Source organism: Podarcis erhardii, assembly GCF_964252035.2.
Source record: "Podarcis erhardii genome assembly, chromosome: 6".
Classification (NCBI taxonomy): Eukaryota; Metazoa; Chordata; class Lepidosauria; order Squamata; family Lacertidae; genus Podarcis; species Podarcis erhardii.
In genome coordinates, this window is record NC_138510.1 from 75,048,942 (window position 1) to 75,075,789 (window position 26,848).

At 43.3% G+C, this 26,848-nt stretch overlaps 2 protein-coding genes across 3 annotated transcripts in view; both read right to left on the minus strand.

The window, feature by feature from the left end:
- Window positions 1-22,223, minus strand: part of LOC309344236 (uncharacterized protein) — a gene marked incomplete at its 3' end in the record, with an annotated part of 133,235 nt that extends 111,012 nt beyond the window's left edge. Inside the window, exon 1 of the mRNA XM_081866485.1 lies at window positions 22,199-22,223. The remainder of the gene's footprint in view (window positions 1-22,198) is intronic.
- Window positions 11,558-26,848, minus strand: part of SNX7 (sorting nexin 7) — a 45,471-nt gene continuing 30,180 nt past the window's right edge. For both annotated transcript variants that reach the window (XM_081866037.1, XM_081866038.1), the window contains exons 8-9: window positions 24,972-25,124; window positions 11,558-12,336 (exon numbers count right to left, since the gene is read on the minus strand). In XM_081866037.1, coding sequence (XP_081722163.1) covers window positions 12,262-12,336; window positions 24,972-25,124 — 228 coding nt within the window. In that variant the 3' untranslated portion in view covers window positions 11,558-12,261. The remainder of the gene's footprint in view (window positions 12,337-24,971; window positions 25,125-26,848) is intronic.

Genomic DNA, 26,848 nt, shown 5'->3' on the forward strand with positions numbered 1-26,848 from the left:
GAGTGCAAGCAGGAGCAGAGCGGGGATCTCTCCCTTCCCAGCTGAGGGATCCCCATCCCCTCCTGCTTGCACATAAGTAGGAATGGGATTGGGGCTGCTCCAATGGCCTCACCACCACTGCTCTCGGCCCTCCTTCTCCTCCTTCCATGCCTGACCCACTGTGCACCGCTTCCCTACCACCATCACCACTGAAGAACCAACAACTCAGGAGCTGCCCAGGCTCATGGAGAAAGGAGATAGAAGCCTCAGAGGAAGGGGGAATGTGGCGGTTGAGGTCAAGGCAGCGCCGCCCCTCTGCCACTGCCATAGCTGCAGCATCAATGTCCCGAACGTGCAGTGTTTGTTTATTTAAAGTGTCCCCAGATTCATTGAAAAAAATCTGGTAACCTTATCCTAACCAGCCTGACTCAACTCGGCCTCTTGGCCTCCCTCATCCCACACTCCAGCCTCTGCCTCTGATTTTAAACTTCTCTCTGCCACAGAACCTCCCTGCTCACTAAGCCCTGTTACCTCTTCAGCTTCTGATACCTCCTTGTCAACGTTTTCTCCTTTTGACCACTCATTGTTCTCATTGTTGTCCCACCAGCTATCTCCAGGCTCTGAGCCTTCTTACCTTAGGGTAAGAAACCCCAGCTGGTTTCTTCCACCTTTCCTCTGTGACCAACCAGTTCCTGACATCGTATCAGAGAAGCATCTATAGATGTTGGAACAACTGGTTTTGGAGGAATTTGCTGCCATCTCTAGTTTAATATGGGGACCAAAACTCTAAGAGAAGCCTCTGTCGACAGTTGGGCAGCCTACCTCTTTTAATTTATTAAGGGGAGGCTAAAACCTGATGCTAAAGCTCTGAAAATAGCAACACATTTTTAAAACTAAAAAAGAAAATGAACATTTTATCAGGGCACCCTGAAAGCATAATTGCTAGCATTGGTCAGGCTATACTTCTCTAAAGAAAACTGACTGTTAAGTGTCCGCCTTTTCTTTTCCCAGATCAGTCATGGCTGAGTTAGGCAGCAATCAAACCACTTAGCATTCATTTATGAGCTAAATTGGGAAAGTGGGAGCACCATGTCATTAGCCTTTTAATAGGAAACTAAATTGAAATCTGCCCATCCAGTGCTTGGAATGTTACACAAAACATAGCTCAGATTAGACAAGGATCCCTTCTGATAGAGGGTGAATGTGTGAAACCAAGTTAGAGGGGATATCAAGCATTACCTGGTGTTACGTAATACATTCACAGCATGTCTTGATGATTTCAGTTTTACTAGTTACAGATACATCTTCCCTTTTTCCTTAAGAAAACAGGGAGCTTGTGAGAAGGGAAAGTAGAGCTGATCTTACAAATCCTGTTTTTGCAGAATTTTGTCCATATATTTGCTGCACAGATAAGTCTTCAAATACTGTCTGAGTATGGGGTGCATTCAGGTGTGGGAAATATTGTGCTACTTTTCCTGATTGCAGCGCCCCATTTTCTCATGTCCCTTTCACACTGCTGTGCCTGTTGGACTGTGGAACTAAGGCCTTTTGACTGACAAACTAGCATGTCTGCTAAAGGTCATTCATACCAGTCAGTGCCATATGGAACAACAACGAACATCATTGGACAACGTCGCTACTTCCCCACCCTCTCTGCACATGTGTGCTTCTGTTTCCCCATGATTCACCCATGAAAATGGCAGGAGAGAATTAGATGCTGGTACGTCACCCCCAAAGTTGTGACATTACACTAACTTGCGCTAGACTCTACTAGATTTCCAGAAGTGGCTTTTATGTTGCATGAAAGCACAAATATAATGTGGAAAATTTCAGTTAGAGTATACGAAACAAACTTCCATGTGAATGTAGCTTGAGTGCATTTGCCCCTGAAATAATAATATTATTATTATTATTATTATTATTATTATTATTATTATTACCCTGCCTTTTTATCCATACTGACCTTGGAGATTAAAAAGAACTGCTAAGAACATAGGGGGAAATCATTTAAAAGATCAAATACTGATAGAGTTAAATCACTGCATTTTGGAAGGCAATGATGCATTGGATAAAGCGTGTTCTCCCTGGAATGAGAGCACGTGTTACGGTGGGGTCTGCCAAGCCAACCCTCTGTAGGTAAAAGTGAGCTGGCCTGGGGCAACGATTGGATGGCCGGGTTGCTGGGGCAAATTGCATGTTGCAATGTGGTGGGTGGGACCAAAGGTTTTAAATATTGGGGCACTCAGCTTTTGCTTTCTCTTTCGCTGAGTGCATCGGATCACCCGCCCGCCCGCCCGCCCTGAGTTCCAGTTGACCTTGCTATACCTGTCATGGGGTCGTCTGCCTTTGGGGCAGGGGCCTAGTAGGAATTTTGTCCATTTGGCTGATTGGCTGGTGCCATTTGGTTTTTGCCTACTACTTAGCAATTCGTCACAACTTGTAAGGTTGCGGTTAGGCATTGGTTATAAAAATTGGTTGGAGGAGGGGTGAGGATAGGCTGGGCCTGCCCCTCCAATGGTGGTGTGGAAGGGAATTACGTTAAAGGAATCCAGGGGCTTGCCATGATTTCGTCCAATCCCTGAAATGGGACCAGGGCCAGCAAGCCCTGGGGAGCAGGTTGGGTGAGCGGTGAGGGCCTGTGACTCAGCTCCATTGCTCCCCAATATTGTTTTCCCTTCACTGGCTTCTGAGGGAGTTCGGAAGTCAGTTCTGTCCCAGGCGGGGGGACAGATAGTCTTAACCAATGCCTAAGCGACCACTCACAGATTATGTATTTTAATAAAGTTGTGGCCAAAATTATGCCAAAAACCTTAAACAAAATTTATGTGTGAATTGTGAATTATTTTGAGGGTTGGCTTGGGGACCTCGACACGCAAAACCCTGCATATAAAAATACAGATATCAAGGGAAATCCTTCTCCCTGACAAGCTGGTTTTCTATTTGCAGGGAGCACCAGTCTGGAACATTCCAGATGCATGTTTACCACCTGACTGAGCAGATACTAGGCTCCCATCATTTGCTAGGAGCCTCTGTGCAGAAAAAGTTTCCAGGCCTGCCAATGAACTGTCAAACCTGGGACATGGAACGATAAATGAACCGCGTCTTTGCTATTACACAATGCCGCGTTCAACAAAACTGTTATGTAGCAGCAGCCAATGACAGTGGAAGAGGCTTAGGAAGAGATGGGAAATAGCAGTCATTTTGCAGCCCTGTCCTGTCTACGCTTCATCAAGCTAACAGCCGCGCAACATGTCAAGCAAATCCCCAAGAGAGTGGTGCTGTCTGTAGGATCCATAACAGTCATTCAGCAGTACTGACAGGAAAAACTTCACCAAATGGAAAAGGGAAAGGGGGAAAAAAAAACCACCAGCCAATCTAAGTCTGGATTTGATGCTCACATTGCATGCTGAGAAATTCAGTATCCATTCAGAAATGTCATTTTCATTTCATTTCTCACCACCAGCATTTAGACGTTGGGGTTTAATAACTCACTCTCTCCTGGCAGACTTTAAAATTGCTCACATTTCCCTCCCTTTTTTTTTATGTTGGAGGTCAGAATTGAAATTGTCGTACATAACTTCTCCCTCTTCCTTCTGGATTGACTTGCTGGGATGGGTGGAGGGAGAGAAGGTGTTGAGATCATAATCCTAATTATAGGAATTTGGCCTCCTTTATAAACTGGAAGTTTTAAGTCGGTTTACAAGATCACAGTCTAACATGTCATTCAGAAAACGGAAACAAGAAAACACCCCAGTGCGAGTTGATTGCATCTTCCCCAAGGGACCATCTAGCTATAGAACTTGCATTCGTGGCTGCCCGTCTGCCCTATAATTAAGAAACTGTTGCTTCCTTTCTGTGCATGTTGCTACGGTGCGTAGAACAGCTGGAATATTCATTTTAAGAAGAAGAAAAGCTTTTTGCACTGCCATCACCAAGCTATGGAATGAAATTAGCAGCTGACATTTTGATCTCAATTTTTTTACATCAATAATTTTCTCTCTCTCATCGTTTCCTAGGTATATCCAGAATGTGATGTCTCATACAATACGGAGGTGTTATTGAACAATAATTGTTCTTATCGGTGTTGACCAGTTTTAAAAAAACAAATTTGGAAAAATCCCACAATATGTGGAAACATTGCAATAATCAGTTGTGTCATTGTAAGAATCACGTAGACAGTATGAAGCTGCAATGGTTTGAAGCACTACATTAAAATGGCTCTTATTTATAACGGATAAAAAGAGTAACTTGTGTTGTGCCTATTGATGGAATGTTATATTCTCCCCTGTGGTTTTTGCTTCAAATGCCACATTACAGTATTCTGATGTGTGGGTGTTTTTAGTGACTATTTTGTAAACTGCTTTGTGACCCTTGATGTTGAAAAGGGGTCTATAAATGTTGCGAAGAAATACCGGAAGGAAATACTACATGTTGTTTGCTTTTCTGCCAAGAACACTCAATGTTTCTTAGATTCTTTATGGGTTGCATTGACTTGGCCCTATGGTTTTTGTGGCTGGGACACTGAACAGGAACATTCTATAGGGCGACATGTTGTCACCAAAGTATATTAAAAAATTAAAAAATTGTCCAGTAGCACCTTAGAGACCAACTAAGTTTGTTCTTGGTATAAGCTTTCGTGTGCACTTCTTCAGATACCTGCATGCACACGAATTGCATGCCATTGGTCCCATCACCTCCTGGCAAATAGAAGGGGAAGAAATGGAGGCAGTGAGAGATTTTACTTTCTTGGGCTCCATGATCACTGCAGATGGTGACAGCAGCCATGAAATTAAAAGACGCCTGCTTCTTGGGAGAAAAGCAATGACAAACCTAGACAGCATCTTAAAAAGCAGAGACATCACCTTGCCAACAAAGGTCCGTATAATTAAAGCTATGGTTTTCCCAGTAGTGATGTATGGAAGTGAGAGCTGGACCATAAAGAAGGCTGATTGCTGAAGAATGCATGCTTTTGAATTATGGTGCTGGAGGAGACTCTTGAGAATCCCATGGACTGCAAGAAGATCAAACCTATCCATTCTTAAGGAAATCAGCCCTGAGTGCTCACTGGAAGGACAGATCCTGAAGCTGAGACTCATGAGAAGAGAAGACTCCCAGGAAAAGACCCTGATGTTGGGAAAGATGGAGGGCACAAGGAGAAGGGGATGACAGAGGATGAGATGGTTGGATAGTGTTCTCAAAGCTACCAGCATGAGTTTGACCAAACTGCGGGAGGCAGTGGAAGACAGGAGTGCCTGGCGTGCTCTGGTCCACGGGGTCATGAAGAGTTGGACACGACTAAACGACTAAACAACAACAACGACAAAGGTGCTACTGGACATTTTTTGTTGTTGTCTTTTATATATATTTCAACTGTCAGACCAACACGGCTACCTACCTGAATGTTGTCACTGGTCCCACTTGTGCGAACCTACCCCCAGCCGTAGTCAGAGGATCCATGTATTAAATAGAATGCTTGTTTTTGGACTTCTGTGAAATGTGCCAACTATTCCTTTACCCTCCTTTGGTTCCCATCTGCAGAAGCGATGACTTCCAAGTTGCAGAGAAGTCAAAAGCATCACACAGCTCTTGACACTTTAGCTCGGAGGCGTTCTTTTGTACCCTTGCCCTGGTGGGGCTTCTGGTGACACAGTCCCCTCATTATAAGATTGCGGAGAAGAACTAATTGCGTGCGCAGCTCAAATCCATGTTGCCTCCGAGCCAAACGCACAAAACTCTTGAAAATCTACATATCTTTCAACAAATCTACCACTGCCGGATGTTAGATCAATATTGAAAAGGACGTGTTTAAAGAACTTGAGCTGTAAATTGCAGGGACGCATGTCTCTCCTGGTTTCAGCACATGCTGGAAGGTCATAGTACTAAGCTGGCTGTACAAACCAATCATTTTCATCATCTGGTGTGAACTGCAAGCTCCAGCTCCCTGAGGGAATGGAACAGGAGAATTCCCATAGCAACCTTTGCATCACAAGACAAAATAGAACGAGAGACACAATATCCTTATATGAAGTAATTCAAACAAAAAGGATTCAGATGATTAAGTGGTAAGAGAGCTTGACAAATACAAATTCAACTGGGAAGCAAATATTGGTTTTAAAATGAAAGGCTCCTAAATGGAATATTTGCATTAACTCTTTATTTATTTAAGCTGTCTTCAAACGCATTTCTTCAGACGCAGTAAATATCGTTGCACCTTTAGGATACGATCATTTAATAAAAAACACACACACAATCCTGTGATTTCTGACTTCTTCAAGCTGAAGATTCGGCCAATGCAGTAGGTGTTTTGCATTTATATTGATCTGCTGACCTTTGGCCAACTTGTTCCTTTTGTACTTTGTAAACCCTGGAATTGCAAAGCATATGCACAAAGGAACATTTTAAAAACAAACAACTGTTTATCTCCCACGGCTCCCCCTCTCCTTTCCTCCTCTCCAGAAGCATCACTAACAAATATAGACAGATGGTTTAGCTGCTAGGGCTCAGTTCTGGTCCCAGGCCCAGCGAGTGACAAAGGGAAAGGAAGGAAGTGGGATCGTGTGGGTTTGTGTTGTGGGTGTCAGAACCAGCAAGGCCAGAGAATCACTATGCCTTTTATATGTTTCCATGGAGCAATTACCCAAAATACATGGTAACAAGCTCATTGCTCAAGCTCCCTTTCTTCTGAGCCCTTCAAAGCACTGCTGTTTGCCGAAATCTTTGGAACAAAGAAAGCGGTGATCAGCTTGGGAAAATGATATCACATCTTTGAGGTGCAATTACCTGTGCAGTTTCTGTGTGCTGTGAATTAGTTTTCATTTTTCCTCAAAGAAACACTGTCTGTTACCTCATCTTGGGTGATTGCGAGTGAAACCCACACTGAAAGGATTCAAACACCTAGCTGATACCCATACCTAGCACACAGGGCTGGCTCACCCATGAGGCAAGATGAGGCGAGCGCCTCAGGCAGCAGGATCCAAAAGGGCAGCAGATCCGGCCTTCAAGGAGGTAAGGAAGTGATACAGGGCTTCATACAAACAACACTAGCTGCTTCAGGAGTGGAGATGTTGCTCCAAATGTTGCTGGACTACACTGTCCCATCATTCTTGACCATGGGTAGGCAAACTAAGGCCCGGGGGCTGGATCCGGCCCAATTGCCTTCTAAATCCAGCCTGTAGACAGTCCGGGAATCAGCGTGTTTTTACATGAGTAGAATGTGTCCTTTTATTTAAAATGCATCTCTGGGTTATTTGTGGGGCATAGGATTTCGTTCATTTCCCACCCCCCAAAAAATAGTCTGGCCCCCCACAAGGTCTGAGGGACAGTGGACCGGCCCCCTGCTGAAAAAGTTTGCTGACCCCTGTTCTTGACCACTGACCATGTTAGCTGGGGGTTGATGGGAACTGGAGACCACCAATATCCAGAGGGCCACAGCTTTCCCATCCCTGATTTAAAGATTTGGAATTTTGAGCAGCCTAAGACTGGGGAAAGATAGAGGTGGCAATGAGACATGTTGGGCCCCCGTGACTCCTTCGATGATAACTTTCTGAGAACTTTCTTCATTTACCTTAGGATCCAAGACTAATTTTAGACAATTCCTTCCTCTTTCAGCACCACTCCTGCTGCCATGCACCAACCCGCATTTCAAGGTTTGCAGTTCTTTATGCAATTATGCACACGGTCACATCAAAATTACTTTTTTCTGTTTTTACAGAGTTTTATCAATTCACAAATGCAGATAAAAAATTCACAGCAGAGATAGAAAACTTTTAAGCAAATAGAAGGAGGTGAAAGATCGGGTGAGTGCTGCATGCTTTGCCTCAAGTGAACATACTTGTAAGCATGCTCACATTTCATTGGATGCCAAGATTGGACACACATCCTACCTTCTGTTCTGGAAGCTTCTAGAAGTGAATGTGATGGCGGCGAATGCAGGTGCCTTTCCCCCATTGACGAGGGGGCGTTCCCGTACCATTTTCTTTCCCTGTACTTTTCAATGTGTCGATATTCTGTGTATCGATATTGTCGATATTGTGTATCTGAATGTATCATTCAGATTGTGTATCTGAATGTATCAATGTGTCGATATTGTGTATCTGAAGAAGTGTGCATGCACACGAAAGCTCATACCAAGAACTGACTTAGTTGGTCTTTAAGGTGCTACTGGAAGGAATTTTTTTTGTTTCGATATTCTGTGTTAAGTTACAGCCGCATGGAAGCCATGTTCTCCCACACCCCAAGGCAACCATTTTGTGTCACGCCACAACTCCACACTCACCATTTTGTGACTGGCACCCATGGCACTTTCTTGATTCCAAATGGGCTCACTGGCCCCAAAATGTCAGCAAGCTCTACCTTATTATAATGGAATTTCATTAGAATATGCTTTCGGCATGTTATATCTTTAAAAATAAAATAAAAAAACAAGTGTGTGGAGGTGGAACGATCACAGCCAAACATTCCCATCTGTGTCTCAGCTTCTTCTGCAACCGAGTGTTGGCATGCCTTGGGTTTCAAAGGAGAGAGAGGGAAAATGTCCTGTTTTCATGTTTTTATAGTAATGAGCTGTGCAATATGTACCATCCAATTACAGCTGTGTTTTGTGGAAGTACTTCAGCAAGTACTTCCAACTACTCTGAAGCATATTCATACAGACATAAGATGTAGTTGCAGGATCAGGCCAATGCCTCATCTAGTCTAGCGTTCTGCTTTCCCAGTGGCCAATCAGAAGCCCGAAAGCAACAACATCGAAAGTTCCAAATTGTGTCAACCTTACATTTTATTTCCCACTATTGTCATATCTGTGTTTCCTGGACCAGTCTCTTCCTCTTTTTTTGAGAAATTGTGTAATCATTTTATAACAGAAATGTTTTTCATTTTCTACTATGAGAAAATAAAAATAACTACCTCCAAAATGAAGGGTGTCAAAAGAAAGAAAGAAAGAAAGAAAGAAAGAAAGAAAGAAAGAAAGAAAAGACACAAGTACTGTCTCTCTCTCCCCCCTCCCCCGCCCTAAGCAAGGCCTTTTTTTTAAGGAGTGAGGGTACTGGAAGTGACATAGAGTGGTACCTCGGGTTACAGATGCTTCAGATTACAGACTCTGCTAACCCAGAAATAGTACCTCAGGTTAAGAACTTTGCTTCAGGATGAGAAGAGAAATCGCGCTGCGGCAGCAGCGGGAAACCCCATTAACTAAAGTGGTGTTTCAGGTTAAGAACAGTTTCAGGTTAAGAACGGACCTCCGGAACAAATTAAGTTCTTAACCTGAGGTACCACTGTAGTTGCAACATCCTGTATTTTTCCCACTTGAAGAAACAGACCATGTTTCAGTGTCTTTTTTCTCTCTGTGGTTTTCCTCCATCCCACAATAGGCAGTTTAAAAGTGTGTTGATAAAAGGCCAGAGTATATTATTCAAACTTTTCTGGTAGCTACATAGCCCTATTTGTTCCTTGTGTTTCTGATCACTCTAGCTGTGCATATAATACCAATGGTACATTTGGAACCATCCCATCTTGTAGCCTTGACTGTACATTTCTATGCATGTTTACACAGAAATAAGGGTGGGGATCTTGCAATTTCTTATTCTTCCAATCTCAAATGAGTTATCCACATTTCCATATCAATAATGTGATACCTTGTTTTTAGAGTCCTCCGGAAAATTTCTCCTAATATACAGGTTTGTATGCAATGTTGCGTATAAATATAATGTCTTGTCTTCTTCCTTTAGACTTCCTGGTACTATTCCCAATAGAAAACCTTCTGGTGTTTTCCTAAATGAATATCTGAACATTTTTTTCATTTCGTTATATAATGTTTCACAAAATTGTTTGATGTTTAAACAATTCCACCATATATGTATCATAGTACCTTTTCCAGTGTTGCATCTATCCACAATTTGGGAAAGCCTGTTTCTACTAATACTTGTATAACATAAGGCATGTTATACTTGTATAACATAAGGCATTTTTGTATGCAATATATGCATTTTTATGCACATTTTACCCTACCATATGCATTTTATTTTATTTTTATTTTTTTACGAATTACTGGGCTGGAGAACTGCACTGCAAATTTCAGGCAAGTGTGACTTTAAAAGGATTGTGTTTCCAATCTGCGTATTGCTTCAGAAAGTGCAAATTTGCCTTTAAATGCAAACCAACTCAAACTTATTCCCCATCCCTACTCAGAAGTAAGTTCCACTTTGTTCAGTGAGGCCTGCTTCCAGGAAAGATTGCAGACGTCCCTTTGCTTCTGCCTCATTTAAATAAAAATAAAAATAATTAAAACGGTTCACCTGCAGTCATCTAAAGAAAACAGGTAAAGCATAAGGACATTTCCAGTCAAATAAGTAGGCGGCTGAGATGTTAACAGAGTACTTGGGATGCATGAGCTGTGGCCTGAGGGAAAATAAATGTTGACAACCAAGAATACTTAAAGAAATGAATCCCCAGAGACGGGGCTCAATGGGTGATAAATTGCCAGAAAGATTCCTCCTGAAAAGTAATATAAAGTATATAACCACTTAATATGTGTGTGGTGGGGGGAAGGTTAGTGGCATTTTGATACCTCCATATAGTAAAACTATAAATGAATTATTGAAACAAGAAGTGTTTGGCATACTTAACATAAGAGTATTAGAAGAAGGAAGATCATAGAATGGACAATATTGTGATGTGAAGGAGCTTTGTGTTTATGGGCTACTTGTGAGATTCTTCCTTCCATAATTTACAGCTCAGCTGGATAAGGAAAGCAGAAGTACGAATTTTAAAAATGTAACATAAAAGGGAAACCTCACTAGTGGGTGGATTAAAGCAAATGTGAAATGTGCTATGAGGTAATCAACAAAAATGGCCACCTGCTCTTAGGAAACTACCAATGCCCATCACCTCCCTGATTTGTGTAACACACAAGGAAAATAGCCCCCCCCCCCTTTTAAAAAGGGGAAAGAGTGTGTTCTTAACTTGCAGATTCAGAAGTGGCTTCCCTGGTGGGCTAGAGCCACAATGCCTAGCATTCTGGCAGCATGGGAGGAAGAGGTGTGAGGGGGCTACCATGGTCATCTAGTCCAACCCCCTGCAAGGCAGGAAGCCTTGTCCAATATGGGGCTCAAATCTATGAGATACAGAGTCTCATGCTTTACCAACTGTGCTAAGCTAGTGTTGCGGTTCCGACCCTCTGGCAGAGAAGCTTCTGTGCAATTTACCATCAATTAATTACCACTTTAATTGGCTGATCTAGCAATAATGAAAGTGTACGAGCCTTGTTTATATTGATTAATATAGAATAACATCATTTGTTTCTGCGTGTGAGTGTGCAAACACACACACACACACACACACACACACACACACACAGTAGTCTGACAATCTAAAAATAAAAATAAAAAATTCCTGGTGTCAGACACGTTAGACTAATTGGTGTTGAATCTGCCGTTAGCGGCATCCGCATTCCATCTAGTGAAAGCTTGGCTGCAATGCATTTACCAAGAAAAGATTTCATTCAGCAATTGTTCTGAAGCCTTATAAATACCCAAAGCCAGTTAAACAGGCTGCACCAATGAGCATAAAGAGAGAGAGAAAATCCTCTTAATTTTTATTTATTAAAATGGAGCTATTTTTACATATTTAAAATATTTTATATCCAAATTACAGGGTATTTAAAAAGAAAAACCAGATAAATGCACAAAACTGGTAAAAATAAAAGCAGATCTCTCTCTCTAACTCAATTTGGATCCAGTGCTAAACCATGATTTAGTGCTAAACCATGATTTAGAACCATGAGTGTTATAAGGTTTGCATTCTCCTTCCTCCAGCACAGCCATGAGGGAGAGTTTGGGCATTTTTGTTCCGTTTTTGATTAACTGCAGCTTACCATCCAAACCCAACAAACCGTGGTGAATCTTAACTATGGTTAGCTGAAACAGACCAACTTCAACCATGGTTTAATAACCAAACGATGCTTTTAACAAACCTTAGTTTAGGATTATGGCATAATGTGGTTGATCAAAACCTTCCAATGTCTTCCAAGATCTCATCCTCATAACATTAACCATGGTTTAGCAATACATCCTAAACACCACCCTCACCTCCTCTATAGATATATACCATGATTCAAAATATAGTCCAGGACTGCAGAATACCTGAGACTTCAAAAGGTGGGTTTTCTACATGTTACAGAATCTTAACAGTTCTATGGAAAAATGGATTTGATCTCATAGGCAGAGAACTTCTTTGGCTAGACGTATTTCGGAAGAAGATTAAGGAACAGGTCCTTGCTGGAGGAAGTCAATGCCGATCTTCAGGTTCTTCCAAGCGAATGTCTGTTTGAGATGTTAAGAAGGACTCCCAGGTAGCAAGGCACTTAAAACAAGAGGGGGAAAATTAAATTGAAGTCTTGCAAACCTGTTCAAATCTCTTGATGTGCGTGTAATATAAAACAAGCAGTAGGGTGAAATGTTAGGACCCATTAATTTTCCTAAGGATAGCAACAATTTACAGTACGTCCATTTAAAAACCACGAGGAGTGATGAGCAGGGCCACAGCTTATTCTGACAAGTAGCTGCTTTGCCCGTGTTCAGCAAATCGATTCCTAGTAACTGGCTGCTTATTTTAGGTACTTTTAACTTGAAAAGGTCTGCACTGATTATTACAGTCTTGATCACACTACAATAAAAGGTCAACGAATACTGGCTCTATGGATGGCAGCTCTTTAGGCAAAGGATATAAAAAAGTCAGCTTGCCTTCCTCTCAAAAGCACAGGGGCCTACCCCTTATTTATTTACATCTTTTACACATTGCTCTTTAGTCATGAAGCACACGGGTTCATTCACAGATCTGCTTGCCTTGTGCCTAGAAAGCATGGGTTCAAGCAGTTTTGCGCCTGTCCCGTGCTTTCTAGACACAGATCTGAGCGATTTTGCCCTGTCCACTCTGCTTTTACCCACAAAATCCGCTCTCTAGTGATAAATCAGAACAAACAGCAACTCATGGGAAATCCTACTGCTGTTTGTTCTGATTCAGTGCTAAACTGCGGGCTTTCCTGTTTGAATCTTTGAGCGTCAGTTGTGTGCACGAAAAGGAGAATCGGCTAGGCATGGAAACTGCGATTTATCTTGAATTGTTTTGAAGATAGATGAAATAAGATACTGGGGGATATTTAGTAAGCAGGAAAATTAGTCAAAGTCTTAATAAAGAAGGACAATGAAAAATGATTGGGGCTTTTTTCAGCTGGAATTCAGTTCTAGCACCTCTCAGATGGGTGCCATTGCCATTGTAAGAGAACAAGGGAGATGTTCATGGTGGGTTGCAGCACCATTATTTTTAGAAAAATAGCACTGAAAATGATTCTATGTAATCACATGGTATTAAGATGAGGGCTGAGCTGAAGATCTAAATAATTTTGATTGGTTCAGGATAAGGATGTTGGGTTGCAACAGTTAAGATTGCTATGATCCTTTGAGTGGTAAGCAGAAATCACGTGTCTAATAAGAAGCATTGCTTTCACTTGAAGACTGCATCGCTTTCTTTTGGGATTATGGGAGGGATGCCTCCAGTGTAAGAACACTTTTAAATTTATCCAATGCGGGTGGTGCTGTGGGTTAAACCACAGAGCCTAAGACTTGCCGATCAGAAGGTCAGCAGTTCAAATCCCTGCGATGGGGTGAGCTCCTGTTGTTCGGTCCCTGCTCCTGCCAACCTAGCAGTTCGAAAGCACATCAAAGTGCAAGTAGATAAATAGGTACCACTCCAGCAGGAAGGTAAACGGCGTTTCCGTGCGCTGCCAGAAGCGGCTTAGTTATGCTGGCCACATGACCCGGAAGCTGTATGCCGGCTCCCTCGGCCAATAAAGCAAGATGAGCCCCACAACCCCAGAGTCGGCCACGACTGGACCTAATGGTCAGGGGTCCCTTTACCTTTACCTTTACAAGGTGCAGAATTCAGCTTCTCATGAAACACTTTCTAAATTAAAGGCCAAGTTGGTTCCTAGCCCCGGTGGTTGTGAATACAGTGTAACCTTGGTTGTTGAACGCTTTGGAAGCCGAACAATTTGGAATCCAAACGCCGACACCCCGAAAGTGAATACTTCCATTTTCGAACGTGCCTCGGAAGACAATCAGCTTCTGAGGCACATTTCTCCATTTTTAAAAAGGAATTTGCCAACCAGGAATTGTGCCTCAGTTGTTGAACGTTTTCGAAGTCGACCCGACTTCCGGAACGGATTGCGTTCGACAACCGAGGTTCCACCGTAAAGGAATTCAAGGTATTGCTAAGCAGTTTGCCCTGTCTGCCCACCCCCTGTGGGCAATGATTCTCTGCTAATGATTTTGAATATAGACACAAAGGTGGCAGCAACTAAGAAATACACAACAGTGTGATCTTCCATGCATATAGTGGAGGTCCCAGTTGGACCACAGCCTCCAGTCCATCTGACTGTAAAGACAGACTGTGGATCAATTTTACAGTAGCCACAACTGTGGAAAGGGCTGCAATGTTGTCATGTAACACTGGCTAAGGGAACACTTTACTGCTCTCCAGTCAACAGAATGGAGCGAAAACGCATTGCACTGGATCAGAAATTACTTCACAATTGTAAATACTTCATAGAACTTGCTGATGCACCAGACAGGATTATGGTGTAATTATTGCAGTTGCTAATGATCTTTAGGCACAGCTGCATGCAAAATTAAAACACTTTCTGTGTTTCCCCCTATAGCTGATGTTCTGGTTTATATGTTGTAACTTGCAATGATATTCCCATGCAATATGTCATTGCAGGCAAGCTTCTTTCATTTTGTGGTCGTTATCCTTTCCCTGTGACCCAGAACAGTTTTATGAGTAATTAGATCCGTAAATTACAAATCCAATCCCACACGTTGAAATTAAACTCCGTCTTAACTTTTTACACTCCTTTGGTGAGTTTGTGCTAAAGGTCCTTTATTTGGAATCAACCACCTCCCTGCTCCGTGCTAAGGGAGCGGAATGGAATAATTTCAGAGTAGCTCAAATGAACGCCTCAAAAGTAATGTCACTTTTGCAGCTGATGTTTTTGCAGAAGAAAAGGCCTGGAAGAGCCTGAGGCACAGAGACCTACTTTTGTATTCGTATGGTTAATTATATATCTTGTCAGCTGGAGCAGAGCTCTGATCTCCAACAACAAAATAAGCCACAGAAGGATCTGAATTTTGGAACACACATTTGGTTACATAAATGTGGATAAGCTTTAAAAATTGAATAACTTATGTAAGTAAAAGAGGCTCTAAATCTTTGTGTTGAAAGGCAGCGCTACACTGTTGCTTCAAAGGCGAGTCACTTACTGTGATTTTAATTTTAAAATGTCGTGCTTTGTCAGTTATAAACGAGAGCCGTTTTAATGTGCTTCTTCGAACCAATTCGGCTTCATACTTAAGCTGATGTCTACATGGTGTTCATCCTTGGTATTGCTTGTTCTTACAATGGTGCACCTAATTACTGCAATGGTTCCATATATTGCTGGATATCTATATCTATATCTATCTATCTATCAACTATCTATCTATCATCTATCTATCATCTATCTATCATCTATCTATCTATCTATCTATCTATCATCTATCTATCTATCTGTCTATCTGTCTATCTATCTATCTTTCTATCTTTCTATCTTTCTATCATCTATCTATCTATCTATCTATCTAGGGACAAGGGTGGTGCTGTGGGTTAAACCACAGAGCCTAGGACTTGCCAATCAGAAGGTTGGCGGTTCGAATCCCCACGATGGGGTGAGCTCCCGTTGCTCGGTCCCTGCTCCTGCCAACCTAGCAGTTCAAAAGCACCTCAAAGTGCAAGTAGATAAATAGGTACCGCTCCGGCGGGAAGGTAAACAGTGTTTCTGTGCGCTGCTCTGGTTTGCCAGAAGCGGCTTAGTCATGCTGACTACATGACCCGGAAGCTGTACGCTGGCTTCCTCGGCCAATAAAGCGAGATGAGCGCCGCAACTCCAGAGTCGGCCACGACTGGACCTAATGGTCAGGGGTCCCTTTACCTTTACCTTATCTATCTATCTATCTATCTATCTATCTATCTATCTATCTATTGTATATTGCTGGAGACATTGGATAGTACCTCCTGATCACCTGTTTCCCTGGCTTGGAAGTTTCTGCCCAGCGCTTCCGCCCTGTGGTCATTGAGAACTTGGAGTCCCACAATCCTGACTTAGCAGATATAATAGACAATGTCTGCCTCTGAGTATTCCTTAAACTGTGACCCTTGAACAGTTAAGGATTATATGCCCGTTATATATTGTCTTAACTCTAAGGGAAGGGTGTAGAACTTTACTCCGCCCGAGGGATGCAATCCTTCTTGTCTAACCCTTTAGGGCCTACATGCCAGCGGTGGATATAGCCAAGGGAAGCGGGTGGCACTGTGGCCTAAACTACTGAGCCTCTTGGGCTTGCCAATCGGAAGGTTGGTGGTTCAAATCCCCATGATGGAATGAGCTCCCACTGCCCTGTCCCAGCTTCTGTCAACCCAGCAGTTTGAAAGCACACCAGCACAAGTAGATAAACAGGTACTGCTGTGGCGGGAAGCTAAATGGCGTTTCCGTGCACTCTGGTTTGTGTCACGGTGTCCTGTTGCACTAGAAGCAGTTTATTCATGCTGGCCACATGACCCGGAAAGCTGTCTGTGGACAAACGTTGGCTGAAAGTGAGGTGAGTGTTACAACCCCATAGTCACCTTTGACTGGACTTAACCGTCTAGGGGTCCTTTACCTTTACTTTACCTTATAGCCAAGGAAAAATGGGTGTGGCTACTACCTCCTGCATATACAGGGGCCTCCCCACTCGCATGTGATCAGCCCACACATGACTGCTGATGTGTGTGCGCTGGTTTTGGTGCTGGAAGGAGACAGGGCAGAAGTGGAGCAGGCTGCATCTGACTTGCATGTGTCCCACTGTCGCACATGGCGACCCGGAACAGAACACCCATGTATGCAAGGGTTCCCCTGTACTCACATGATTACATATAGCGGCCACTACCACAAAACTGCCCCCGCATATTTTCTTCTTGAAGTCATGCTCTCCCTGCCCCCTCCCCACTGTCCTGAGCTATTTTGTGTGGTGCCGGCAGTTTAGAACCATGCCCCCAGACAAAGGAGAGCTTGATGCGAATCTCTGCTCGGCTGGTGAAGACTCAACAGGTACCAGTCACTTTCATTCAGCCTAACAATCCTCACAGGGTTGCTGTGAAGAGGAAGTGGGATAACCCTGTGTAGGCCACTCAGATGAAGGGCAGGTTATAAACCTTTTTATTTAAAAAAACAATTGGGTTGAATCTGATTTCTGCATGTGCAAGGTGAAGTATGGGGACTCTAAAACAGAGCTGCAGTAGATAGGAGGCACTGTTTAAAAATCAGAAGGAACCAGAAGAACAAATCCACCATTGGGTATTACTTCTAAAGTTATTGCTAAGGTAAAGGTAAAGGGACCCCTGATCATTAGGTCCAGTTGTGACCAACTCTGGGGTTGCGGCGCTCATCTTGCTTTATTGGCCAAGGGAGTCGGTGTACAGCTTCCGGGTCGTGTGGCCAGCATGACTAAGCCGCTTCTGGCGAACCAGAGCAGCACACGGAAATGCCGTTTACCTTCCCGCCGGAGCGGTACCTATTTATCTACTTGCACTTTGACGTGCTTTTGAACTGCTAGGTGGGCAGGAAAAGTTATTGCTACCCCACCCCTAATAATAATAATAATATATATATTTTTTTTATACCCCGCTTTCCCCGTCCAAGACCGGGCTCAGGGCGGCTAACACCAAGTATAAACAATTGATTAAAATACAACTTAAAAACAAGATTAAAATACAACATTAAAATGCGGCCTCATTTCAGTAGAAACGCAAATCAAAAACGTTTTGGGGATGAAAACGTCAAATCTTCCCCAAGGCCAACTATCCAGACTGGTCCTACATGGGCCAGAAGAAAGCCAGGGAAGTCCCCAAATAGGAGTTTCATCACAGAGGGAAAAAGGAAAGAGGGGGAGGGGATCAAGTTGATTCCAAGCCAAAGGCCAGGCGAAACAACTGTCTTACAGGCCCTGCAGAAAGAAATCAGATCCTGCAGGGCCCTGGTCTCATGAGACAGAGCGTTCCACCAGGCTGGAGCCAGTGTTGAAAAGGCCCTGGCTCTGGTTCCTTGGAATCTGACTTCCTTAGGGCCCAGGACCTCTAGGGTGTTGCTATTTATGGACCTTAAGGTCCTCCGTGGGGCATACTGGGAGAGCTGTTCCGTTCATGGGGTGTGGCTGCTGTCACATGCTTGCAGCTTCTAGGAGCCACAGGTGAGAGCTGAGTGCAAGGTCGACACCAAAGGTGGACAAACTATCTCAGAAGCAGCATGAAGTGTCCACCACCAGTGAAACTACCCCTCCTTTAACACCCCATACACAGGCTGGTGAGGGTAGCCAATGGGGTCTCAAACCCTCAGTGAGTTAGGGACTTCCCCTCCATGTGAAGACAAGCTCTGGCAGGTTGAGTGGGCGAGACCAATAGTGGGCCCAGTGGTCAAGAAGGCAGTTTCTGCATGTGCTGTAGAGGGAGGTGAGGGGCAGGTGGGGCTCATCAACATGGGAAGAGAGCTCATCTAGGAGAAGGAAAACTCTGGTCCTAACCTCTGCTGTCTTGTGGGAGAAGAAGGGGCTAAGAAGTAAACCCTGCACAAATCCAGAGTGGAGCTCCTAAAATGGTTAAATGGCTCCTTGTACGCCTCCTTTGGCAACTCTTGCAGCCAAGCTGGTGCCAAATGTATTGCTCTCATTTCCTTTGGACCACATCAGTGAGGCTAAAAGGGAGTCTTGTCATCTGGGCAGCCTGGGACCTCCATACACACTTTTGGGCTCACACCCTGGGGAGGTCACTTCAGTGCCGCTAACGCAGCAGTTTGACTTCACCCCCGGAGGCTCACTCTGTTGTTTTTTTGAGACAGACAAATGCCAACAACCCCCAGGGCTGTGTACTCTCTCCTGTGCAAACTCCTCATTCTACAACATTCATCCCAGGCTATCATCTCTCCATGAAATGAGCGGTATACACAGGTAAGCCTTGCTTTTGAGTGCTACTGATTTCATCTCGACTTAAAACTGCTTGACACTTTTTTTCTGGACATACACCCCTTCCAGCAAGATGCTGCAATGGGTAATGAAGCTATCTCTCCCCAAAATGATGAATTAAACATTATAGATATGGAGCGCTATGGAGAACAGCAGAAAACTCATCTGTTCTTGTCGCAGGGGAAGCCCTGCTGATATGTGACAGTACAAACACAATAGTGGTGGTTACCTGCTGGTTTGTGAACAGCGTGCTGTTCTTTTGATTGCCAAGCAGTCTGCACTTGTGCATCCATGTTGTTTTTTTTATAATACCCACCACGGTGTGGGATTTGTGTGTGTGTCACGCACACGCACACACATTTAAAAGACACCTGCTACACAGCCTCTGAGGGATGCAGGCACAGCATTTGATTTCTCATTGTATGATTACTCCACACTTGGCAACTGGCAGCTGAATATCTGACTGATTACAATGAAAGGCATTGTGCTCTGCGAGGATACTGAAGTTCTGCCTGCGATGGTTCATTCATTGGTACATACAGGTTGCTGCTGTGTCACAAACCAGTCTGTGGCCTAGCTGCCTTTTTCACTGAGCCAGAGGGGCAAATTCTCAATTGGCTCTGGATGGGTGCAATTGATACTGATCAGCAGCTCGGTTCTTCTGCAAATATATATAAAGTCAGTCTGCATGTTTTCAATCTTTGCATAGGGAAATGTCCACAATGCTAATAGTCTAAGTGAAGAATCATGCTCCTTACCCAGACATAAACAGGATTGTCGGCAATGTGAGAAGGGCCAGCACACCATTTCCCCAAACTTGTGTCCCCAGCTGTTTTAGGACTACAGTTCCCATCATCTCTGATCACTGGGATGCAATGGTGTCCACCTGAGAGGTGTCAGAACTGAGTTTCAGTGATTTCCAGCGGGGGGAGGGGAAGCCTGGGTTGTACTGCTAGTAAAGGTAAAGGGACCCCTGACCATTAGGTCCAGTCGTGGCCGACTCTGGGGTTGCGGCGCTCATCTCGCTTTATTGGCCGAGGGAGCCAGCGTACAGCTTCCAGGTCATGTGGCCAGCATGACTAAGCCGCTTCTGGCAAACCGCAGCAGCACACGGAAATGCCATTTACCTTCCTGCCAGAGTGGTACCTATTTATCTACTTGCACTTTGATGTGCTTTTGAACTGCTAGGTTGGCAGGAGCTGGGACCGAGCAACAGGAGCTCACCCCATCGCGGGGATTCGTCGGTGGTTTAACCCATAGCGCCACCCGCGTCCCTGGGGTTGTACTGCTAATCATTAAAAAAAATCTTATTGCTTGATAGTGCTAGTTGAAACCAGTGGGGCATTCGCCACACAGTCCAACAAAATGTTGATAGCATTCTGCATTGCTAGACCATCTTTAGGCACCCAGAATAGAATTCCACTACATGGCAAAAAGAAATCTTAGGTATCAATAGTTATGAATAGGAGGCTGACTTTTATCAAATCATTGGTCCTTCCAATTATTACTGTCCACACTCTCCAGTATTTCAGACAGGGGACATTTCCAGCTCTGGCTGGCGATGCCAGGACTGCTACAGTGTCAACAAAGCCCTGCAACTCATTGTAAGTCATTTCGCTCTGTGATGATCAGTTTGCAGGTACGCTCTGTTGTTGAAGTACTTCATACAGTGACAGCATTAATCTGGCTTAAGGAGGATAAGACGTGTTCTTCCATACTAGCTAAATGGGGCCTGACAGACTGACAGCAAAAATCCTCAGGCAAACGTACCTAAGAAAGCATGTGGAACAACTCTGAGGTCACATCTTTACCCCAGACTTAACAAAGGGGAAACAACGTTTTAGAAATACTTGTGTGAGATGATGGAATCCAAGGCAATAAAAGGAACTAAACACAAAGCAAAGGGGCCATTGCAACCTCTTTGAACATCTCAGTGGGTCTGTGCCAAAGACACCCTTTTAAAAAAAATCTGTTCAATGTTTTACTGTGCTTATTGCACTTAAATGTTCTTTGGATACTTTTAATTGCATTTAAATGCTTTAAATAGCATTTGTTTTTTCACTGGTGTGTTTGCCACCCTAGACTCCTTTGAGAGGAAGGGCAGGATATAAATTTAATAAATGAAAATGTAATTAAAGGGGGGGGAGTATCATCAGCCAGAATACATGCCATGATTTTTGCATGCATTTGATACCAGCAGGTAAATGGAAGTGCAACACAGTGGCTAGGAGAATGAACCCTGAGTCAGGAAATCACTGGTTCAAATCTCAGTCTACCTAAGAGGTCACTAGGTTTCTGTAGGCAAGGCTCAGCTCCCCATCTACACAAAGGGCACAATAAATTATGGTATACATGAGAAGGTTGATGGAGGGTTACGGAGACAGCACGTCTGTGAGACGCAGAGATGGGAAAGCCTGCTGAGGCTCTCCTCAGATTGGTGCAGGAGCCCTCCAAAGTTTCCTGGAAATAAATGGTGAAATCACAAATAAATTTCCCCAGCCGTTCCTAAACTATCTCGGAAAAGCATCACTCTATCCCCTTGCCAGCACCCCGCCACTGCCCGGGCACACACTTTTCATCTTCCTTTCCCTTAGCATCCTTTTTTGTCACCCTGACGAGATTCTGTGGGAGTTTAGGTGACCCGTCAAAAGCAGGAGGTGGTGGGGAAGCCAGAAATTCCATTCCAGCTTGGATTTTGATCTAAGCCAAAGAAAAATGTCAAGGTGTGTAGCATTCTCTCCTCTGTTTGAAGCTAGTCCCCTGAGGCCCCAAAGTCTGACAATCTTTTCCGGCATGTCTAATGTGACAAACCTTTTTAGGGCAAGACTGGCGAACCTCTTTTTGGCCTGAGCAGTGGGTGTGGCCCAGAGTCAATGCCTCTCATGCATACCATATATATATATATTTGCTTTCGTAGATTTTCACGGGTACAGGAATGCAGGTTTTGGTGTCCTCGGGTGTCTTCCCGTGTAAAAGTTGGGGTGTCTAGGCGACGTTTCGACGAGGTCTCACTCGTCATCTTCAGTGAGACCTCGTCGAAACGTCGCCTAGACACCCCAACTTTTACACGGGAAGACACCCGAGGACACCAAAACCTGCATTCCTGTACCCGTGAAAATCTACGAAAGCAAATATCTTACCTCTACGGGGAGGAAACCTTCCAGCTGACAAATGAAGATGACGAGTGAGACCTCGTCGAAACGTCGCCTAGACACCCCAACTTTTACACGGGAAGACACCCGAGGACACCAAAACCTGCATATATATATATATATATATATATATGCGCACACACAGAGATGCAGATCAGCTGAGGAAGGGATTAATATGCCTTAGTTCCTTCTCAGGTTATCAGTCTGACAGCCCAGTTCTGAGCAGTTGCACCAGCATATAAATGCTGGGAATGGGTTAGAGCAGATGTTCTTGGGACTCCAGCTCCCATTAGCCCCAGCCAGCATGGCCAATGGTTGACGGTGATGGGAGCTGCTATATAACAACATCTGGAGAACCACAGGTTAGCCACCTTCAAATGTCTGGAGAGCTGTGCACTAGCACTGCATCATAATAATACTGGAGAGTTGGTGCAATGGTGGGCATTGTAGGGAGGCCACTGTAAGAATTCACAGAAATACTCAAAAGCAAATGCTTATGTTTGGGTTGCAGATCCTTTCTTTCCTCCTATGAAAAACCCCAAACTGCCTCAAGACCAGTCTATGAACAGTCTAATTATTTTAGAGCACTATATTTGTATGACTAGCTTTGGGGCATGCATCTATGACAGGAAAATCCAAAAGTCATGAGTGGATAGGAGGAAGCTAAGGAAATGTCAAGAAGCAGCAAAGCTTCAGATACGAGGAAGTGTTTTGATCTTGATTTATAGGAGCAGATTGCCAATGCCCCGTGCCTCTCTTAGACAAATTTAAACAGATCTGATCATCAAGAGCTCTCTCTTTCTAATTACATTATGTTGAAAGCATTTGTAAATTCAACACTGAGAGGTCAGATGAAAGCCATTCATATTAGGGAAAACCCATATTAGAATACAACAAGGTATAGAGACTCTCTCTATCTTTTTAAAGGGACTAATTAATATGGTGCTCTCAGTCAGAAAATATAGCATGGCTCCTTTTCAAGGTTGTTAAGGGGGAGACAAAAAGAGCTGTGCCTTGTATGGCAATTTCATTTGTTCAAAAGCTCCATTCAATTGGTTTTATTTACAAAGAAAACTAGTTAAACTTACTTATTTCTGCAAAAAGCTCTTAGATGGCATGGGGGTGCCACATTAAGGTTTTCTGTGGATCAGGTCCTTAGCATTTTGCAGCAAACATTAGACATCCATGTAAGACATTCATAATTAGATATCTTTTATGATATACTCCTTATTGCAGTGGTCACATCTGACCATCACACTAAACCACAGTTTACTGTGACCTGCAGGAACAGAGACAAGCTGTAAGAAGCCTTGAGCTTTCATGCTCCTCTCTCCTCGTGTATGGCTGGTTGGAGGATCTCAGAAGCTTTTAATTTCACTTTTGGTTAATCTAGTTTGCTGTGTTGCCTGGTATGACAAATTGTGGCTAATGTAAACATCTGGTCAGTTTCAAACAAGCCTACTCCAAACTGAAGCTGGCTTGTTAAAACTAATTCATACCTAGGGTGAACTGTAATTCCAGGAGCAAATGGCACGGCAAACTTTAGTCAACTAAAAGTGGAAGCAAAGGTTTTTACACTCCTCCGCTTGGCTGCATGGGAAGAAGAGAGGGGAGATGAGGAACATGCGAGTTTGAGGTTTCCTGCAACTTGTCCCTGCTCATATATCTCACACAGAACCCTAGTTTAGCGTGATGTGCGAATGCAGCCAATGGCTTTAAGAAAATAAAACAAGTGTGACCCTCTATTAGTCTCTCCCCTCTTGCCCTACCCCAGTGTCTTTAAAACAGCTTGACATTCAGAAGTTTAACAGGCAAAACTTTTTTTATTGTATGGAGATAAGAGATAGGACCCTTGTACCTACGGGACCGCCTCTCCTGGTATGCCCCACGGAGAACCTTAAGGTCCATAAATAGCAACACCCTAGAGGTCCCGGGCCCTAAGGAAGTTAGATTAGCCTCAGCCAGAGCCAGGGCCTTTTCAACACCGGCTCCGGCCTGGTGGAACGCTCTGCCTCATGATACCAGGGCCCTGCAGGATCTGATTTCTTTCCGCAGGGCCTGTAAGACAGAGTTGTTCCGCCTGGCCTTTGGCTTGGAGTCAATTTGATGCCCTCCCCCTTTATCTTTTTTCCTTTCTCCTGTGAGGAGGCTGCATTTTAATGTTTTGATGTTGCATTTTAATCTTGTTTTTAAGTTGTATTTATTCAACTTGTTTTTATTATTGGTTGTTAGGCGCCCTGAGCCCGGCCTTGGCTGGGGAGGGCGGGGTATAAATAAAATTTATTATTATTATTTATTATAGCTTAATTTGCTTGATCTCTTCATGCTGGGTTGCTGTTTAAGGAATAGGAACAGGTCCAATAAAAGAGGTGGCAGCTCTACCTTGAAGCTGACACACATTTCCATCTCAGCCACACCAATTTAAATTTGGTCTACTGATTAATCAACTAAAGCACTCAGTGATGGATCTACTATTCAAATCTTGCAGTCTTCTTCTACACAGCCCCGGAAGGCAAAGTTTCCCTGTCTCAAACGCTTGCAGCTCTCTTGAAGCAAGATAAATACATGCTTCCATCCTTACACTTTGTAAAACAAGACTGCCCTCTGTTGACCGTCATCTCAGAAGCAGTTCAAGCTCACAGCAGCTAGCTGAAAGGCCTATGTTGGAATATAAAGCTGCATTACAAATGGTTTCTTTTCTTAGCGAACTGTACAGAGAAAGCAAGCAATCCCACAACGCTTTTCTAAAAGTGCGTCTTACCTGTTCATAATAGTGGATATTATTTTCTGCAACATCGCAAAAAGCCAGTTTCATGTCAAGACGCATACTTTCTTTCCATCTATCCCAGTCAGCTTTCAAAGCGTTATTGGCACACTCTACTTTATCTTCAAGTTTTCCAATCTCTTCTGATAGCTAGACCAAGCAAACAAACAAAATCAGACTAAGTAACAGAGGATGAAATCCCAATCAAGAACTCGGTAATGGAAACTTTGTTAGCATCAAAGCAAGGTCTTTGTTGTGTTTCTAGAATGCAGATGCAGGCAAGAGACCTTTTCTCTTTGCTGCAATTTTTAAAATCTCAACCTATTTTCCAGCAAACTCGGGTTCCTTGGAAGGTCAGTGATGGCTGACAAGTTTCCCTGAAGAACTGCTTGCCTATTGCATTCATGAATGAATTTCATGTCCTTCGTAGCTGTGGTATAATGAGTTAGCTTTGTTCCTTCTTACCAGGTAACACAAAGCAACTTATACCCCAAAATAATAAAAACCTAAGAACACAGCAGTGCAGGAAGAAAGAGAGATAAAAACACAGCTAAACAAAAAGGCAGGACCAAATTTCCTGTGCCACTAAAAGAGGAAGTTCCACTTTTCATGCTAAGTACTAAAAGCCCAAGGAAAAAATAAAGAGTCTTTGGTGCCTCTGCTTTACTGGTAATGATTCCCCTTAATGTGCCCCTCAACATTCTCCTTTCTCTTCCAGACTGTGGCACTAACTGGAAGAGAGAAAAGGGTCATGTTCTCTGAGCAGGGTTCAGTTACATGGCCATTTTCAAAGTGTGCTGCAGCTGAGCGAGTTTGGACATTAAAATGTTGTGCGTGTTGTTTTTTTTAAAAGAAATAAATGAAGAGGACCCCTGTGCCACCTCTTCTCATTGCAAATTAAAGAACACTACCCAAATCCTTGCCCCAAACATAAACTTTTTACCCTAAGATCTTGAGGGGAGGCTTTCCTGCCCCAACGGAGAATTTTCACTAGACTTCTTATCGTTTTCTCTCGTTTTCCCCCTCCCTTCTTTCCTCCTCCTTTCTTTTTTTCCTTTTCCTCTATGTTTTTATTTTATTTAGATTAACGTTGGATAAGAAAGATATCTGGTATTAAGTTTTATACCTATCTCTCTTTATAAGCTCTAATAAAATTTATTCAAAAAAAGAGAATGTTCACTACAGACTAATACGCACGCAAACAAACTTCTTTCTTTCTCCGACTGCTTCAGCAAGACTGGAAATCAAAGAGATGTTGACACCTTTAAACAATTCTGGAATGGAGCTAAAGCAACTTGTGCATCCCTAAGATTTCTGGCTGTTGTAGGAAAAAAAAGCTGACGACTCATGTTGGCCTCAGGTTTCCATGACAGGGATATATATATCTTTGAGAGCTTATAGTGGTCATTGGGAGTAACCATCATAACATTTTTGCTGCGCTGACTTCCTGGTGGTTGCCATAGTAACCACCTTGCTGCACCCACTGCAGACAAGCTGCAGTTACTTCCTGGTCGATTCTTGTTTACTGCCATGTAAGTTGACCAGGGCTCAGGTACCTTTAGCAGTGATGTGTAAGAGGCATTTTTTGGGCAGGCGACACTTGTTGTGTCATAGAGCTGCTGAGATGAAGCGCACCTGCCAAAATGCTGTCTTCTCCACAGCTGTTCAAAGTATGGAAGCCCAGTTCCCATTCCTATTCTACCCAATTGCTTTATTGCAGTGTCAGGTTTGTATCTATCATCTATCTATCTATAATATATATATATAATTTTTATTACATTTTATGTTTTACAATTTAAAATACTCATTTAAGCATCATTAAAGTATCAATGACTTCCTTTCTTCTCTTTCCATGGTTCATTTTGCATATCATA